The sequence below is a fragment of the Bacillus rossius genome, chromosome 12 (genome assembly GCF_032445375.1).
Source record: "Bacillus rossius redtenbacheri isolate Brsri chromosome 12, Brsri_v3, whole genome shotgun sequence".
Lineage (NCBI taxonomy): Eukaryota > Metazoa > Arthropoda > Insecta > Phasmatodea > Bacillidae > Bacillus > Bacillus rossius.
This window is the reverse complement of record NC_086339.1, coordinates 38,948,685-38,968,839: the sequence shown is the minus strand read 5'-3', so window position 1 is coordinate 38,968,839 and position 20,155 is coordinate 38,948,685. Positions and strand designations below refer to the sequence as shown.

Genomic DNA, 20,155 nt, shown 5'->3' with positions numbered 1-20,155 from the left:
ACGTGTTGAACTACTTACAAAAAAAAATTGGTAATGTTAAATCCCGCAACCATACTAATAACCTAATAATGCTTAAAAACTACTACAGGAGCCAAACCTTGATTGAGTCATCCACCTCTTCCGTGGGTGGCGCGTCGAGCAACACCGGTTCCACGGGAGATATCGGGAACACGCTCGAATAGCCATCGCCTCTCCTGGGCTCTCTGCGCAGGACGTACAGGTACGTGGCGGCTTCCGGAGGAAGCAGCTCGCGCGGCTTGCGCAGGAGCGCTGGCACAGACCATAACAACCTGCGCTGAACACGGAACTGACAGCAGCTTTGAAAAAAAAAAAAGTTTTTACATATAACATTTATAATCTACAGGTTAACCAAGCGAACATTCAAAATTTGAAAAAACTGCAAAAAAAATTGAACAAAATTTTAAAAGATACACCTTAAACATGAAGTCTTTAGTTTACTGCCTTCAACATGAAAAACTAGAGCAGATTTTAAAACTAACAAGGCAAACGGGAAAACTCCATCTACAAGTAAAAATTGAAGTAGAAGTTTTAATAATGATTTTTAAGTTCTATGACAGTGATGTCATAGAAAAGAAAACACATGTCACAAGTCAGAGATATCAGTAAAGAAATCCACCAAGGAACCAGCCCAGTAGTAATTATATGAAACAAAGGTAAAATATTGGATAGTAGAACTGGAGAGCCCTATCTTACAACAGTACCATCTCGACCCATGAGCAGATATAAATGAAAACTCAGAAAACATAGGGAAGCTTTGTGACATGTTGTAAAAAAATAGCACTATTTAACAAGAAATACGTATCAATACTATATTCATCCATTATTATGGAATGGCATACTTCCCCATAATCAACTTTTTACAAACATACCTCACACCCATTTTAAATAATGAACTGGAAACGAGCGACACTGACTAGACTTGAAGGAAGTCCCAGAAAGGATGAACTTGCTTCATTCTTGTCTCCAAAGGACAATAAGAAAAAAAATAAAGAACGAGAATGTCTCCCAAACAGCTGGACTGACAGGAAGTTTGTTTGAAATCTTAGAACCACACAGATCATGATGGTGTGGTTGAATAACAATCACTCCAACAGGGCCCTAAAAGGATTCCATGGAAAGTACTGCGGTAGGTGAACGACCAAAAGGCAGACACAGTGATGACTGGGAACAAAAGTTTTCAACAAATTTTCCAAACGTAGCATTAACTCTCAGTACACATAAAGCAGCAAGGGCAGATCCATAATGTTGGTCAGGGGAGGGCCAAATTAAATCTTCTAATACAGTTTTAGTACATTTAGAATTTAAATATTTAGTTAATTTAATTTGTGGTTCAAAAATTACCTATTAAATATATAGAACTGCGATAAAATAATACTTTAGTAAGTTTGGTGAACTATGATAAGGAATTAAAAGAAAATCCAAAAATTATTTAGGCCGCCAAGGCCTTCCTCTGGATTCAATAGTGTAAAATAGTGATACAAATGGTCAGAATAAACTGGAAAATGCGCTTAAACTAGCATAACAGCTTGATGGAGCAGAAAATATCTCTGTATTGGTGACGACAACTCTCTCATCGACAATTTTTTCAAATCCCAATTGCTTTATAAGTTTCTGGCCTTATGCTATGAAACATGTCACACATGAACCTATATTTAATAAAGGTCGCTACAAAATTATCTTCCTTCAATCCAAGTAGATATTGGGATGTAATTTTTTTCCTCTCTGTATAAAGTCAGTCTCATTATTTCTACAGAATATTTATAGTAAAAACACATAAAATTCCAATAATATTTTTATCTAAGCATTTTACACTTTTTAATAAATTCAATATAGTTATATTAAAACACTTAATTCAGGAAATCTACTCAAATCTGTATACTGAAACTCTGCATCTGTGAACTACTCACCAAACACGTCTTGTAAACGCGTATCATCAATGAGAGCTTGTACGAAAGTGTTCGCTGGTGGTGTTTCCGGACTTGTGCAGTTCATAACCCAAACTGGAATTCCAAGGTTTTTAATAGCCTCTGGTGAGGCGTTAGGCTAGAAAAAAAAAATTACACAGGCATATATAGTTGTTTACAACACTTGACTGCCGCTTTACCTGCATTCAGAATCAAAATAAAATAAAAATGTTAGAGTAATTGAAAACTTAGATAAAAATACGTATGTAGTTTACAAATGTTTGAGTTTTGAAACACTGTTCATATCATCACCTTTGATAACTGCATGCAATAGTGATTGCAATCTCGAACCATGAAATATTTTATTCAGAGGTGGATCCAGAAAATAATGTAAGTTGCTACCCCCCCCCCCCCCCCCCTCAATGGAAATGTCATTTTCTCCAGTTTCTCAAGACTATGCTCACCCTTGAATTCGCCACTGATTTTAACAAAATATAAAACTGTGTAGCAATGTACAACACATGCACAGTTGAAGATAACTCTGGAATAAGAGCATATGGGTTTGTCAGTGCCCTTCTTGTGATTCTCTGAAAGTTTCACAGAATTTTCAATCAGAAGTGATGAATGTATATATAATTTTTTACACACAAATTTTGATAGTGTAGCAGTCTGAAAATACTAAATACAAGTCTTAATGCTGAATTTGTTACAATATATATACATTTAGATTACTTTAAGACTTGTATTGAACATTAAAAATTTCTATGTATTATACAAAATTTATACTTAATCAGTCCTTGCATGAAGGGCTTCAGTCCTAGCCCAAAAAAATGTATTTTCGACAGGAAAAATTGTTATTGTTATATTCTAATTCCCTTTACTTTAAATCAACAGAAGTAAAAATATTTTTTTTTTTTTAGTAGGTTTTATTAAACATACTTCAATGAGAAAGTTAATTTTTATAATATGTTATGATTGAAACCTATTCTGAATTAATTCAGTTAATGTTCATCATAAATCCAAAACTATTTATTACAAACCTTTGATGACTTGTTTTTTATATGCTGTTGAGATATTTGCTGTTTGTGTTTTCTGTTTCGTTCACTCTTTTGTGGTTGTTTTCTGCTCTAATAAACTTACCCTGTGATCATGCAAAGTTAAACCTCAACAGACAGATTTCGAGTCAACCCAATCCAGAGATTACAAGTGGAAAAACTACTTCGGGTTATTTTATAAAAGCACTCAGGCAATATGTGGATGCATCAGCGAGTCTGTTATCTGTTTTTCTCTCTCTTTGTATCTTTGTGGAGGGAAGGAGGGTAGAGAAGAAACGTGTCTCTTGATGTGTACTGCAGTGGCTTGGGTTTAACAAAATCACCCACCAGACTGTGATGTCTCACGATTCTTTTGTCATAGTAGCTAGCTTTGTCATTGCTCATTGCCTCATTGGATATTTATTAAAGAGTTGTAGACAGTTTTTCTTATCTTTGATTTATATGTACTTGGTTTTTCACTTTGGTGCCATTCTAATAATTACTAATAAACACCAACCCACATACAATAATTTTTACGAAACTGACATTACACAGGTTTATGTTGCTACACATGGGTCCGCCATCTTTGCGACACATTTTCGTTCCTCAACTTCCATTCCATTTTCACGAAATTACTTCAACCAAATGCCGTATACTGAGAGCTAAGACGTTTACAAATCAAACATTGTCACAAAATTTTATTTTACAGTGAAAGGTCTGTCATTCGACACATTCTGTACCATGGCACCTTTTGAGCCGCTCACACTCTGATATTTCAGGCGGATTTGAACTGTCCGCCTTAGCCGCTTGGTCGCATTACTGCTATGCCGGCGTTTCTTAGTTCGCTCAGAGAGTATATATTTACTGCTGGTAGTCTTATTCATTATAAGGATTCATGTTTTCTAGAGGGTTATAATTCACAACTGTTCACAGATACATTTCCGTAATGATTTTTAAAATAAAGCAAGTGCTTTTTCCAAAGAGAACTTAGGTATTTTGAATATCACTGTGCTGTTTACTAAATTTTCTTCAGTATTTCCGTTAAAACTATATTAACGTTCAATAATTCATCAAAATTGCTAGTACGGCATGGCCGTATTTCTAAACGTGCCGGATTAGAGACCTTCCAAATTACTTATTACCTTAAGCTTAAATTAATAATATTTAAAAGAAATTTAATAAACCACTGATGGTTTACATTTAATTATATTTTTGTACATACAATAATGTGCAGTTTGCAAAATAAAATAAAAATCATTTAAATGAATCACAACGTTATTTAAACACATTATTATACTTATGTATTGATGTACTCACTCCTAAAACAGGAACACTAAGATATGCTGGCAGTTGAGATTCCATTTCTTGTTTGGCTTTGTTAAGTTTTTTTGCTGGTGCTGCAGACAATATATTTTCTGACATGGTGCCCTGAAAAAAAAAAGTTTAAAAAAAGGGTCAAAAACTATAAAGGGCAAGAGGAAAGTGTCCTTTACATTTTTGCTGACGTTACATTCCAAAAAGTCTCCTTATAAATGTAAACAGCTATCTCAACACATTATCCACAGCTTGAAAGCACAGTAAATATATTTTCACAGGATAATGTAGAATATCACCGAGGTTTCCTTCGAAGTAACGTTGTGTCTTTAAATGCTCTTCCTTGGTTGTATTTTCAGTTAATGAAAGTAAAGATTACTCTGTAGTAATGCATACCCCTACCCTCCCCAACTTTAAGTATTTTTTTATGTAAATAATGTTTTTCCACAATTACAGTAGAGCAGCCAAGTCTAGATTGTAAAGTCGTAGTGCCCTAGTTTAATACTTTATATTTAATTTTCAAAGGTTTTGAATTTAATGACCAATATGGATTGTGCTTAAAAGTGGTCAACATGTGATTATGTTCCACGGATATGATATTAAAATGGTAATTTACATGTTATCATAGGTTGTATTTGTTTCTGGTGCACTTGGGCAGTTTTTCAGTCTCACAAGGGAAGGGCCTGAGTCAGGACTCACCGATTTGGCATTAACTGTGTGAGTAGAAGCAAGTAGGCGCCCCTTTCCAGATCTTAAAATATCTCGCCTGAGTAGGCCTAAGGAAACGAGAAAAAACTCTTAAAAGGTTTTTTAGTAGATTTTGAGGGATATTTTTTCATTAATCGTTAAATCAGGAGCAAGGTGCAGTGGTCAAGCGCATTGTCTGGAATCCGCCAGCTTGGATCCGACACCCCCTGATACTGTTTTAAATTTTTCTTTATTTCTTGTAAAACTATACTGTTAGTTACAGAAGTGCAATAAAACCAAAACATAAATTAACAAACCTACAGCAACGAAAATAAACTAAAAATCATTAAATTAATCAGTATTGATCAAAACTTAGTTAAAAACAAAAAATTTAATTTTTAAATATTCTTAATTTAATTTATGTCATTTGTTTAGTGTTATTTTTCTACCAGTTAATGATATTGCTTCTTATTAATTCAATTTTACATAACTGATAGTAGGGATGTGCGAATACTTGATTTTCAGTTCGGTTCGAATCCGATTCGAATCCCTGGCAATATTTGAGATATGAATCCGATTCCGAATATTAAGCACAGAATAATTAAAAATAACTGATTAATTTAATGTGTGTTCTCTCTTTTTGAACTGTAACTACTGACAATTATTTATTCCACTGAGATTGAAATGTTTATAATTATGTAAACTTAATTAATAATAAACACTTTAAAATATAAAAACCAAAACAATTTCGATTCTCCAACTCAATCCTAATAAACTGCACGCCACAGGGAAATCTCAGTTTTATAAACGTTTCAGCAAACGAAACCATTTTTTCTCCAATAAATAGCCAAGATGTTTTTTCTTGTAGGTATGTAATTGTTTTTATTTTATAGTTTGCTATACGACGAAATTCGTTACTATAGTTTAAGCTCTCGAAATTCTTTCAATGTCACTGTGTTAATTATTTAATTTACATATCTTTCTCAGATACATCATATTATAAATACTTACGTAATAGTAGCCTAATTTTATTTTTCACTGCTAGTATTTTTGAGCCGTATTAAATTAATTTATAACTTTTGTGAATATTCGTAATACTGTTCAAATCCATGTACATACAACGATTCCGGGTTCGGGTAATTGTGGATTCGAACCGTACCAGAAAATATCGGGTACTCGCACATCCCTAACTGATAGTACATTTTTAAACACATAAATGCTTGACAAATTTTTAAATTATTATTGCAGTTCTGTCCCTGACATGATTATTAAAAATTACTTTATTTTAAAAATGCATGATGTATTACAGTCAAAATCACTTATTTTTGTGAAATCTCAAAATATGTGTTGAAAAAAACATTTATAAGTCATATTTGTGACTAATACACAATCTTTATAAACAAAACAATTTGTAATAAAAAAACATGAAAATCAATCCACAAAGAATTGTCACTAGTAGTATCTTACCACTACAGCTCCTTTTTGTTTGTCCCAGTTTTGGAACAGGCTTATAATTTCAAAGAAGTCACTTTGGTAAACACCAAATGCCGACAGAATCTCTTTTTCTAACCCATTAGCTTCAGTCTCTGAAACACAGAACATCAAATAATAACACACAAGCTCAGCTAATAGATTTTCATTACATGTCAGTCACCATCTCAAACTCAGCAAGACGGTGTGATGGTAGAACATTCAACTTTAATTCGGAATTCTGAATCTTGGCTTAGCCATCCTTGTTTTGGTTTCCCAACAGTTTTCAAAATTACTCAATGATTTAATATTTTTGGTTACATTGTGGTGCTAAATGGTGTATTAACTTGCATTTCGGTGTTACGTATATGTTATATTGACATGATTAGCAGTATTATTACAGTTTTATCGCAACCCCCCCAATCATTTATAACCACTCGGATGTCGACGAGACACAAAGCCCTAATTCATTCATGATAATCAGGAGCGTATACGGAATTTTATTAATTTCTGTAACGGGAGGGGGATGGGGAGTAGAATCTCTTTGCTTTCAAATCCTTTCCTTTTGTTGGTGGAAATGATAGATTTTTTTTAGGATGACTTAGGAGTTCAGGAGGATTGGGAGGGGGGAGGGTGTATATCATCCCACAACCTCCCTGCATACACCCCTGATACTATAACATCAGGCGCAGGGCGGCGTGTTCTCAGTCTCACCCTGTGAACGTTTGGCCGCGCCCTTTCTGCTGCTGGAGCTCTTGGCTCCTCGCAGCTTCTTGCCCTTGCCGCTGCTCCCGCTGCGACTTTGCTTCGTCTCGGACTTGTCCGAGGCCACCTTCTCCGCGGACTTCTGCCCCTTCTTCTTGCCCTTGCCGCTGCTCCTGCTGGGACTCGGCTTTGTCTCGGACTTGCCCGAGGCCACCTTCTCCGCGCTATTCTCCGCGGACTTCTGCCCCTTCTTCTTGCCCTTGCTGCTGCTCCCGCTGTGGCTCGACTTTGTCTCGGACTTGCCCGAGCGGCCCGCCACCTTCTCCGCGCTCTTCCCCTTCTTCTTTGCCTTCTTACCCGGCTACAACAGGTCAAGGCTCATTCATATATCACAACTTACTGCATGCCCAAGCCATCAAATAGCGTTCAGCTTTAACAGAATTTATTTAAAAAAATATATCAAGATTGCTAAGACATTTCTAAACCTGAATGGCTTTTAAAAACCTTCCTTTGTCTCTGATTTCTTAGTGCGCATATGGACACTTTCACTTTTCCCCTCTGCCCTTCTGAGCCATGGGGAGGGAGGAAAACTTATGCTTGCGCAGAATGATAACGGTGTTGCATAAAACTTGAGTCTGGTTATATGATCAGTGACCTCGTCCTAAAACACTACGGAAATATTAAAATTAATTTATGCTTACCTTGTGTGGAAAATAAAATAATTTTCAAGTTACCGTATTTACTCGCATAAAGGCCCCGCCCGCTAAGCCCCCCTCCTTGTTTTGTAAACATTTTTGAGAAAAAATTTAAAAACGTGTTTTTTCTGGGTTTATCTGAGGGCAGGGCAGCTTGGCATGCATAAAACAACAAGCCATGTATTGTGAGCGGCAGTGATACAGAGACTGGTATTATAGTTTGTCCGTTCTCATTAGGACCATCGTGAGGCATGCCAGACATAAGCAGTTAGTCCTATCTCAAATGATGACATAAAGATAAAGAAAGCTGGACTCCCGCTGTGTTGATGTGGAGTGTTGTCGGAGAAGAAGAGGGGAAGTGAAGGAGGAAGGGAAGTGGGTCAAGGATTCTAACACTCCTTTGTCTGGTTGGCTGGCTAGCTGGCAGGAGGGAGGTTAAGCCACGCCTCTGCCTCTCTCCCCTCCTGCTAAAGCGCTGCCTCTGCCTCTCTCTCCTGCCGCGTCGCTGCCTCCCCCGCCCATTCTCATTCGAACAAAGACGCACGACTTGAAAAGAAAAATCTATTTTTTCCTCCAAATTCGGGTATAGGCCCCCTCCCCTTTTTTGGAGTCGAAAATTTGGGCCTTTACGCGAGTAAATAAGGTACATCATGAGCAGTATTTTGAAAATTTTGAATTTGTAGTATCACAATCAAGGGAGTATTTAGCTGCAAAACAGACGAAAAAGGGAAGAGAATTTTTCTGGAATGAAATTTATTTGATTGGGACAATGAGGGGGTCCATGGTGCCAAGCATTAATATACAATAACCAATAACAAAAGGAAGAACATATTTTTCACAGAAATAATTTTGATAAACTTTTTGGCAGAATAAGTTAAAATGTTATAATTTATATAAATGAAGCTTTTCATCCTGAACGTCTGCAAAGTCAGGATCAAGCCGAAGGTGGATCTGTGATGTTTTGGGGGTGTTTTTCCTATCATGGATTGGGCCTGCTCACTGCAGTAGCCACTAGCATGAACCAGCATGTTTATTCAAACATTATGGATGATCAGGTGTTGCCTTTCAGTATGCTGTATGTATCCCGATTTTTCAAAATGACGACAGTAAAGTTCATCAGGCTGGATGCATATGTGACTGATTTTTAATGAACACTCCCCCACACTATTACATCTCGATTGGCCTGCAAAATCACCTTACCTGAACCCCATTGAAAATGTGTGGACATTTTGAAACAGCGGGTAAAACACAGATATCAGCATCCCCGCAATTTGGTGGAATTGCGTGATAAAATCCTCAGGAGTGGCTAAACCTGGATGGGATGTACCTGGACAACCTTATGGACTCACTTCCTACCTGAATCCAGGCAGTTATCAAGATCAGAGGCAAAGTTACACAATATTAAATGATACTTGTAAAGACTTCTCCAGGAATGACTAATATTTCATCCAGTGAGATTAAATTAGGATTCAAGGCACTCTTTTTTAAATAATAATAATAATAATACATGGAAATTTTTTATATACCTTAAAGTGGATTTGACCCATTACTGGTTATTAATGATAAAATATTATATCTAATGCACTATAGCAAGCAACATTTGACCTCCTTATATTCTAACACTACCAAGCATATAGGATAGCAGCATGGGTCACGGATAGTTTTGATTATTAGCTTTGGGTATTTCATAAAAACTATGAAGATTAATACTTTAATGCAGTAATAATTTCATTTTGTCACAGAAATCACTGGAACCTAAACATGCCTTTTCTTTAGATTTTTTCTTGGACTTCAATTTTCGTTTATCCTGTTTCTCCTTTTTTTCCAGCTGTTTTTTCTGTTTAGCTTCAATTCTTAACTTCAGTAATTTTCTTCTTTTATCTAACTGCATTTGATCGTATAATGCCTGGTCATCAGCTTCAAGCATATCTATTTCACTGTCGTCCAAATTTTCAAACATCTCCAGCTTTGTTTGGTAATGCGCAGCTTTTTCAAGTTCTGTAGAAAAATAACGACAGTGGTAGTTATTTAACAAGACACTTAATATCATAACAATTAACAATAAAACACTAATCTACAAATCATTATACATTTTAAAAATACAGGAAATGAAAAACAAGCTGTTTATTTCATAAATTTTTGTCCTAAATATTGATCTAGAAATCTCAGCTCTGGTTACAGAAATACGGCTTTATAAAGGTTTTTCTTCTTCTATATTTTAATTTTTGAGCTTTAGTATTTCAGCTTCTTATAGTAAAGAAAGGCAAAATTGAAGGAAATTGTGTAGGGTGAGAGGCAAAAAACCCTATATATAATGGTGACCCATGTTTTTATGTCATGTACATTTGCTTGCACACATAATTGTATTAGTATCAGCGTAGACAACAGGTTTATGGCTCTGCCAAGGTAACATGTTTATGAGTTGAAACGAGCAATGAAGAATCCAACCATCTTGTTATGTGGCTAGCACAATGAAAACTCCGTATTGCTGGAGCCATGTACCTTCCTTGCGCTCTTTTTCGGACAGCCACTTGTAGTGGCTGTCGGGCGAGTAGTTCGAGACAACACCGAGGATGTGGGCGACGTTCCCAGCCGCCGCAAGCAGCGCGGTCAGCGCGACGGGCACGCACGGGAGGAAAGTGCTCCTCAGACTTTCCACCACCAGCCCTCGACTCAAGCCGGGCAGGCGAAAACTGTAAGAACACCAGTGCGTTTGGAACAACAAACACAACTACATATTACTACAAACAGAGTTAATTTTATGAGCCAACTTTAACAGGGTGTCTGTCCATATTCTGGAGAGTCAGGGAAATTCAGAGATTTTACTTTCAACTGTTTTAAAAAAGTCCTGAAAGTTTCCTAGTGACATTAATCCGAGGTGGAAATGTCATGCTTCAGTCAGCTACCACCCAGTGAATGTTAAGAACTGGAACTGGACTGGGAACTAGAAAAAAGGTATATGTACTTGGGGAAGCATTCTCGCTCACTGATGCAAACCAGTTACAAGCTTGAATGCACGCATGTTACATACGAGCCGCACCTTTCCGCCATCAGGCCGCGCAACAGGTCTAGAGGGAGGCCCGCGAGCGAGCTGCAGTCTTCGACGGGAGCAGACTGCGCCTGGCGCTGGCGCTTATTGGTCCCGGCCTTCCCGGCACGCGGCGAGCGCTGCGAGCTCGGCTTGCTGCCACCACTCTTGGGCCGTTTCGCGCCTTTCCCCGTGGCTGCGCTCAGCGGCTTGAGCTTCTCATGGCGTCTTTTCTCTAGAAACGCTACCTTCCAAACAATCTCTTCCATTGAATCACAACCTGAAAAATCTAAATATTCAAATGAAAAAAATTACTTCTCTCACAGTTCATCTAAAATAATAAACAATAAAATCAATTGAAATATGGCTTTTTTTCTCTAGAAATGCTACCTTCCAAACAATCTCTCCTTTTGAATCACAACCTGTAAAATCTAAATATTCAAATGAAAAAAAATTACTACTCTCGCAGTTGATGTCAAATGATAAATAATAAATATTATTTGAAATATAAATCTTGCATTGAAATTCAAACAAAATTATTCAATACAGGGACCATAAGTACGTTAAGAATGTAAAAAAAAAGAAATATATGAAAATAATGAACCCTTTAAAAAATCAGAAACAACTTCTACTATCAAGCTAAACACAAAACTAAATAGAAATTTAATTAACACTTTTGGACACACACTAAACTACTTTAAATGAAGAATAAAAGCTATACACTGTTCCTGGAATATGAAATCACCTAGGCGGCACAAAATCCCACCTTGCCTTGACCTCTTATTCATACCCTCAAAAGGTCCTGCACTATATTTGTGCTGAGTTAAAAATACAATAATGTGGTTTTGTTGTCTCTATTTTTAGTGCCACAAGTACTGAAGGGTCAGATTCCAATTTTCTCCAATCCAAATCTTGAATCACACCAAAAAGAGTACCTTGAATACATCTAGTCTAAAGGTCAAAAGTAAAATAATGTACACTATATAAAATACATTAACTATGGTGTTAAAACATTCAATTCTAAGTGTTCATTTCATGAACTTGGTTTACATGATTACATATCAAACTAAGGGAATGGTTATAGGATAGGTACATAAAACGACCTCGTTAACTTCAAATAGTCATAGTTGAATTTTTTAATTTACTATATTTCTTTTAGTATCTTCTTGGAATATTTTCTTTTAAATCTGAAATCTTTCGATTAATAGAAATTTGTCGTCTTCCCAGGATTCCAGCATAATACCATCCAATTTACTCCGATGCAGTTATGAAAGTATGTATATTTATATGTACTTACATTATGAATTAATTCTCTGCTAAAGCTTAAGAAAAATACACTTAAACATACTTGGCCTACAATTACCCATACTGAATGTCACTTGGTGCGGCAGGTAAATTTCCTTACTTGAAACGTGCGCCCTGAAGCGACAAGTTATTCCGAGAAGAGTGGGGCAGTGCTCAATCGAAAGGTGGGGCCTAATGTTTTCTGAAATGTACGTTTAGTAATGATCATGCAGTGGACGAGAGAGAAGCGTGCGTTCGCCTTAAAGACGTATTTTTCTAGCGGCCATTCAATCATTGCCACGCAATGTGCATTTCAGAATCACTTTGATATTGCGCCCATGGATTGTAGTCCTGATTAGAAATTGATTCTTTTATGGGTGGACAGCTTTAGGAAAACCGGTGATGTGCAGAAAAAAACCCTGGAGGTTCAAGAGCTGTCAGGACACCAGAAAACATCGAGCAGGTTAGGCAGTCAACTTTGGATTTGGGGCATGTCTAGTTTCAGCAGGATGGCACCACTGCGCACACGGCGCAAATGTCGATGAATCTTTTGCGAGAACATTTCTCCGGACGCCTCATCTCCTTGCGGGGCAATGTTCAATGGCCCGTGCGCTCACTGAATTTAGCCCCGTGTGACTTTATTTTGTGGGACTATCTGAAATCCTTAGTTTTCACTGATCGTCCAAGGACCCTGGCTCAACTGAAGAACAATATTCAAGCTGCTATTGACAACATACCGATTGATAAGTTGGAACGAGCGGAGAAAAGCTTAAAACTCTAATATAGCAGTGCATTGATCAGAACAGAAGCCACCTTAACATAATAAAGACTTTAAATGTCACTCTGTAACATGGAAAATTAATTAAATTATAGTACAAATAAATCAATAAACATGTCACAAAAGTTTTTTTTTTACCTTCTAATTGCTCAGGAATTTGTTGATTTTCATTATCTTGCACAGTTAAACTTTTATCAATGCCATTTTCAAGTTCACTCTTATACACTGTGTTTATTAAATCATACACTTTCCTTCCCAGTACTGTGTTTCCGTAAACAACCTGTTCCAATATTATTTGGTCAATATTAAGAACTGGTATTCCTAATGTTTTACCCATCTTGTGTGCTGCATACACACTCTCTGTAAAAAAAAAACACACACATTGTATATTGCACATAAACCCTAAGAAAATGAGTCCACAAATAAAATTTATTTAATTATCAAAAAATAGAAGAATCACCTAAAAAAAAGTACAAAAATATTCATATCACCTTAGTATCTAATATTCCTATGGTAAAAAAAAATATCCTGATAACTTGTACAAAGGATATAGTGAGGTAAGCAAGGTGAAATTTTAAATAATGTATGTCATGATGGCCTGCCATGAAAATACAATACATACTGTTGTGTTTTCCTCAGTACTACAGTAGATCAGCTGATAATAAGCTTCAAGGTCATAGTGACCCAGTTTTTCATACTTATATTTTATTATTTGTAATATTAATAATATTATTGTAATCAATTTTAATGTTGAAGTATTTTATTTTGAAAAGCCTCTTGAGAATAAATATTGTAGCCAATGGTAAGGCAGGATTTCAGGGAAGTTCCATCTAAGTGAATTATCCTAAGTGTTTTATGATGTGCTAAGTTTCGTCAGTCATTGTTCAAGTGCTGTGCCGAGAGGTTATGCAGGACTGACGGCTTGCAAATATAATATCATAAGCTGTTAAGGAGGGACACTTCACGTCTGGATGCTGGGGCCAAGCCGCAGTTGTTTAATATCAACCTTAGTTTTTTTTCCATCAAGTTTCGGACTTTAAACTAGAATTTTTGGGCCCCAGACATATGGCGTGGGTCTGGGTGGTCTGCTGGACCACCAGGATTTATTTTCCCATCTATCTACATACCTAGATGATGGAGTCGCTAGGGATATTATTTCGTGACGGCACCAAACAGTGAGAACTGATCGGCGAACGTGTTTTCTACTGGATCTTTCTCGTAAAGAACATGTAATAAGTTTGTCGTTGAGAAGAATAAAAGTGGAAATTTATTTTGAACGTTTTTGTTTGGTAATTATCGTTAACAGTTTCAAGTCAATAACAGCCACGAACAGGATTTTACACCCCACTACATGCAACAGTTGTAGAAATATTTCTCAAGTGTTTTATGTTTATGCTAGGAACAGTCGTCATCTTAGCTGGGCACAATTGTGACTTGTAACAAGCTGGATAGATGGATTGAGCGTAACGCCTTGCTGACATCAAGGTCACAGAGACAATAACAAGTGATAAGAATCTCATGGAGCATTGATGAAATGAATGAGTGGGGAAAACAGGAGTACCCTGAGAAAACCTATAGGGCACAGCAACGTCTACCATGTTTCCACTTTGCGAAAATCTAGGTTCACACTGGGAATAAAACTCAGATCACCTTGGCAGGAGGTAGGTGTTTTTTCACCACTCAACCAGCATGATGATAATTTACAAATATTTATACAAAAACAAAACTGAAATAAAAGGTGAACAAACAGTAGGGCTATTGAGTGGTATTTAGCAAGTGGCATGTGCTTCTCCAAGTATTCAAATACGTACATACCCTTAATACCCAAATGGTTTGCAACCCCAGGGCTCTAATGGATATTTTAAACAGAAGTACAGAGCAGAACCAACTTTAAGTCCTGCAAACAGATGCTGCTCAAAAATTTGTACACAGCTTCGAAAATGTTACCTGTCAATGGAGCACCGTGAAAAACAATCAACACTCCGTCTCTGGACGAGCCTTCTACGGCAGCCGGAAGCTCAGGCTGGGCACTGGCTAGCACTTTCTGCAGAGGGTCGTTTCCACATGGGGCAAAGTCCCCGGTTCTCTTCATTTCCCCCAGGTATTCTGTTAGTCAGACAGAAAAAAATCAGTCACACAGACATATTACGTTCTAAATAGGGATGGGTCAATCAAATCCTCAAATACCATCAAATCTTTAGAATTTGAAATATTATTACATATTCGAGAAAGAATATTTGAAGAAAAATATTTGAGGAAGGGAAATTCAGAAATCCAAAAACCAGCACCTGTGTAGTTGAAAAGGACTACATTATTGAACTCTACAGAAGCTATCAGAGAAATATTTGTATCTTTCACCAAGCTTTAACCCTTTGTTTCGTAGTGGTATTTCTATGATACCACTTTATAAATATGTTACTATTTGCAATGTTTCTGTGTTATTGCCGAAATACCTCGCGTGAGTAAGCCTTGTGCTGCTATCTGGCGATCCTAACAAGAACAAGCAACATTGGCTGCTTTAATTTTTCCTTAAAAGTTTCACAATATATTCTAATTTATTTTTAATCTATTTCTGTATGCCTCAAAGGTTTTTAAATGCTCTGGAATGTTTGTTTATCATTTCAGGGAACATTTTTGACACAAAAAGGAATTATTTATATCCTAAACATGTAGCTATTTTATATTAAAAAATGTGAATTTAATGTGTGGAATATTTTCTCAAAACTTAAAATGTTTGTTTTTCTAACATATAGTATTGTATTCCGCCTGACTCCTAAGAGAATCTAATTCAAGTTTTGGATTTGAGAAGAAGGGGAATTGACACATCATTAGTTCTAAATAATTTTAAAAGGCAAATTGCAGTTAATAATTATTTTGATATCCCAAATTTTGTAACAATAACATAACGTATAGTAGTAATGTTCAGCAAAGTGACTGAAAGCAGAGTTAAGAGTAACTTGAAAAGTGTGCATTTCTCCCTGCTTGGGCAGGTTAACCTGAACGTTAACTACGATGACAGGATCAGCCGGCTGACCAATCCAAGGGACTAAACTAAGATGGGGTGTGGAACAGAGTTACTGACATTTGTCAAAACTCGCTTACAAAATTCATATGTGAAATAAGGTAGCACTTACAACTGTAAATTTCCCCAATTTTACATTTGTATTTTCCCCACACTTTAGTTTGAGAGTACATGCAACTGTTTGATTAAATTATGTTTTTAATTAAAAAAAAGACAAATTCATCTCAACATACCAAAATTAATGTTATAAATAAAAAAAAATCTTGAACACTTTAAAAACACAATTTTAAAACTAATAAATGATGATTATTTATCAAAACTAGGCCTTTCTCATTTTCACATAGAGACTTTAAAAATCTGTAAGGTTCACTGTTCTTCAAACAGTAAGTAAATTTGAAGACTAATTTTTTTCAGCCACAGTCAAAAAACAAATGAGGTGTATTCAAAATTAATGGTGAAGGAACACTTCCCACAAGTGAAAAATGTGAATAATTTTAAAGTTTAATCAGTCCCAATGACAGTTACCATCTATCAGCAAAAATATTTCTTCGTCAGTTTTCAACGCAAGAGGATCTTCGTGAAGCAAGTCCGTTGCTGTGTCTGCAGTGGTTCTGTTGGCTGCTACCAATGCATCTGGAGCGATTTTCTTCTGGTCTTTGCTCTTGTCGTTCTCAACTGCCAATCAAGTGCGTGTCATGTACACACCGTCAAGTCACACAAATGTAGAACCCAAACATGAAACCAAACCAATATTTAGGAAATGCTATGAGCGGTATAATTACATTTTACAGATTCCAAAATAATAAACATAAAACCTAAATACCTGCAGATGTATCTGTAAGCAATATTACTTAATTCTTTTGACATTGTATTATGATTGAAATAATATTAATATGAATAAAAAAAATTGTATGCACTGTTAAAAACCCTATGATTTTCTGTAAGCCTTTAGCCACACATGTATGATATCACTGTATTAGACAGTGACAGTTTTAATTTATGTATATTATATGTATTATATGTATGTATATATATATTTATGTATATTTATGTATATACTTAGAAAAACTCCTACACTATGAATTAATAAATTTTATCACTTGGTACATAAATATTGTTATCTAAAGAATTTATGATTTGAAATTTTACTATTTAAAGACCAATTCACATAATTTACGTGAAATTAGTTATAGTTCATGTTTTGTCTTGGATTGAGGTGTTATTTCAGTCCTATCAATTTTCACCATATAATCTTGCCTATATCAATTCCATTTATTTAGTAACTACAGATTACTTACAGCATATCAAACAATCTGAAATATAAAAAACTCTAAAAATCAATTATTTCTATGATTAGCTTCACAAACATTTGTCTCAATGGTTTTTAATTGGAGATGAAGATAACTATTTTCAGGAATAAAAACAACTGGTCAGATATTTGGATGAATGTAAATCTGTAAGAAAGTAAAAGCACTGAAAATACAAATTTTAACTTTATTTTATAAAACTAAAATTAAAATAAACTATGAACTGTACCTTCTTCAGAATTTCTGGTAGTTTCTTGCAATTTCTCTTTACTTCTTAAACCATCTCTGACACTCTTCAAAAAACACTGATAGAACTCTAGTAATTCATAGGGTAGTTTGTCTCCTGGTGTTCTCTCTGGTAGCACCAATACCTTCGTCTCGTAGAGACGGAACAACACCTCCAAAACCCTTTCTTCTTCAATGAGTTGGCTTGGAATGAAAACGGGTTCAGGAAACTTAGTAAAATAAACACCAAAATACATAATACCTCAGCACTGTTGGCAAAAATACATTGCTCCCTAAAATGAATTTGTCTTGCATGATTATCATAACATTATACATACCTTTTACTAACCACCACTTACAAACAATTATAAATTAAAAACAAATTAATTATTTGACTTATGCAAAAAGCCAGGTCCAAAATATTTTCTGTGATTTGCATGCTATCAGTTAATTCATGCTACAAAAGAATTAACTTAGTGGTAAGATGACCACCCTCATTATATATATAAAAAATAAAAAATTAAAAACATCTTTTCAGAAAACACAAAAGAAAATGTTATTTATTGTTTATACTGTGATTATACAGTAACACCATTATATTTGTATCAATTCTTGTTTATATTTAGGATCTGATTGTTTGGAAAGAAACACAACCAAGCATTGACATATATTACTGGTATAGTAATGCATCATTATTCGATAACGATGCCTAATGTTATACATATCTTGATCCCTTTACCTCTCAACTTCACATGAAGGAGGAAGAAGGATAATACATTACATTGCTGTGCATGAATGTGTAATGTAAAACCTTTCATGAGGTAACAGAATCGCCAAGTGATGGGCTCTAAGACACTTCTACACATGACTTTGAGATCAATACAAGTCATCTAAATCCATTGTTACATGATCCTGATGATTTATTTTGTGCAAACAGCAATTGAAAACATAACTACATATAATGTGTATTGAATCAACTGTACACAGGCCATGCTCTGAAGCTGAGAATGGTAAAGAGGTTTGAGTCAATAACCATTTTATATTAAATTTTATGTGAACGCCAGTTTAACTCAAGGATTGATGATAACATTACAGTCTATAAAACTACACAGAATTTGATGGGTCTCATTTTGAAAATAATAATAAAGAAATAGAGCAAAAAAAGTTAAATACTTTAGGAAGTGCACAAGAATGTAAATTCCTCTAATGTCTTACCATGCCTACTGGCATCAGTACTTTACCTGTCAAGGTCTGTTAGAAACACTTCCACAGGAAATGTGCATGGGTTCGTGATCGTGAATTGTCTTTCTTCGCTCTGCTGATAAGGCAAACAGGGTGGGAATTCGATTTCCGTTTCACTGATTGCGAGTTTTGGCTCTACTGCATTTCCTTGCAACACCACAACACCCTTAATCGGATTCTGTTGCATGGTGAGAACCAAATATGCTTTGTGATCACCCTGAAAATAATATAAACATGTAATTAATTAATATACTTATTACACATATGAAACTATATATGTTGTCTAATAATATTTAATTAAACCTACATCATTCTGGTAATATCCTACTAATAGATAAATGTGAAATTGTGGATGTCTGGTATTCAACCATGTCTTTTCTACTTAACCAATTTGGATAAAATTTGCTGGATTGATTACTATTTAAACAATATACCACTACAAAATTTAGTTTTTACAATGAAAAAAATTAAGACCATAATATACTACGCATGAATAACAAACATACTAGAAATGCAAAGTATGAACTTTTGTACATCATTAAATATTTTTTAAATCAAACTTTTGCACTGATATATGATGATTTATCAAACAGTCATCTAATACTTTAATGGTGGAATTTCCTGGATTCAGTTCACACAAATATAATTATGATATCAAGGGTCGCTCTAACCAGTTGTCTGGCCAACATTTTGCAAATAATCTACCAACGATTATATCACCATGTAATGCCTAGGGATTAATAACATAAATGTTTTAAATTTTTCATGAGTTCCTGTACATAATTAACTAAGCTCAATACAAATTCGATGTTCAGGTGCTACTCATTACAATCACCAATCTCAAATTGAGCCAACTACGCCTCACACACTCGAGAACAAAGTGGTAAATCAAAGACTTATGGCATAGTCATCATCGAGGTCATTGGAGACAATGGAGGGTGACCAAATGAGAATGGAGAATTGACCGAAGGAATGTGTGGGGGGGAAACTAGAGTGCCCAGAGAAAACAAACCAGCTCACAGCCACATCCATCACATTTTCTACTAGCGAAATATAAGGGTTTAACGCCACCAGGAATCAAACCCAGAGAGCCTTGGTTGGAGGCGAGTGATTTGACCACTCAACCACCGTGGCCACTTTAGGCCAAAGTGGTGCAGATGCAGCTCAAAGACTAGTCTCAAAAGTCCAGTGTTATGAAGCTTTTCATCGAGGGCCCCGCCTAGTTAGGGGTGTATCTGTCAGTGAAGCGAAATGATAAGTGTGACGGTTGCTGGTGCTTCTAGCGCTGTGTCACCCCTAAGTGCAAGGCTGTGGACTGGCGTGCAGTTTCTCTCGTCATGCATAGGGCAACAATGAAATTTAAACGGCAACCATAACTAAGATAACGAAGAAATGAAGATAAAGGCATAAAGCAAGTCCCTTGAGCGCTTTCAAGAATC

The 20,155-nt window shown here is 35.8% G+C and overlaps 1 protein-coding gene across 1 annotated transcript in view; it reads right to left on the bottom strand.

Moving 5' to 3' along the window:
* Window positions 1–20,155, bottom strand: part of LOC134537853 (hydrocephalus-inducing protein-like) — a 184,325-nt gene that overhangs the window by 99,098 nt on the left and 65,072 nt on the right. Inside the window, exons 31-43 of the mRNA XM_063378731.1 lie at window positions 18,716–18,933; window positions 17,479–17,678; window positions 16,468–16,617; window positions 14,868–15,026; window positions 13,059–13,280; window positions 10,871–11,147; window positions 10,333–10,523; window positions 9,596–9,828; window positions 7,145–7,496; window positions 6,428–6,546; window positions 4,277–4,387; window positions 1,929–2,064; window positions 98–270 (exon numbers count right to left, since the gene is read on the bottom strand). Coding sequence (XP_063234801.1) covers window positions 98–270; window positions 1,929–2,064; window positions 4,277–4,387; window positions 6,428–6,546; window positions 7,145–7,496; window positions 9,596–9,828; window positions 10,333–10,523; window positions 10,871–11,147; window positions 13,059–13,280; window positions 14,868–15,026; window positions 16,468–16,617; window positions 17,479–17,678; window positions 18,716–18,933 — 2,541 coding nt within the window. The remainder of the gene's footprint in view (window positions 1–97; window positions 271–1,928; window positions 2,065–4,276; window positions 4,388–6,427; window positions 6,547–7,144; window positions 7,497–9,595; window positions 9,829–10,332; window positions 10,524–10,870; window positions 11,148–13,058; window positions 13,281–14,867; window positions 15,027–16,467; window positions 16,618–17,478; window positions 17,679–18,715; window positions 18,934–20,155) is intronic.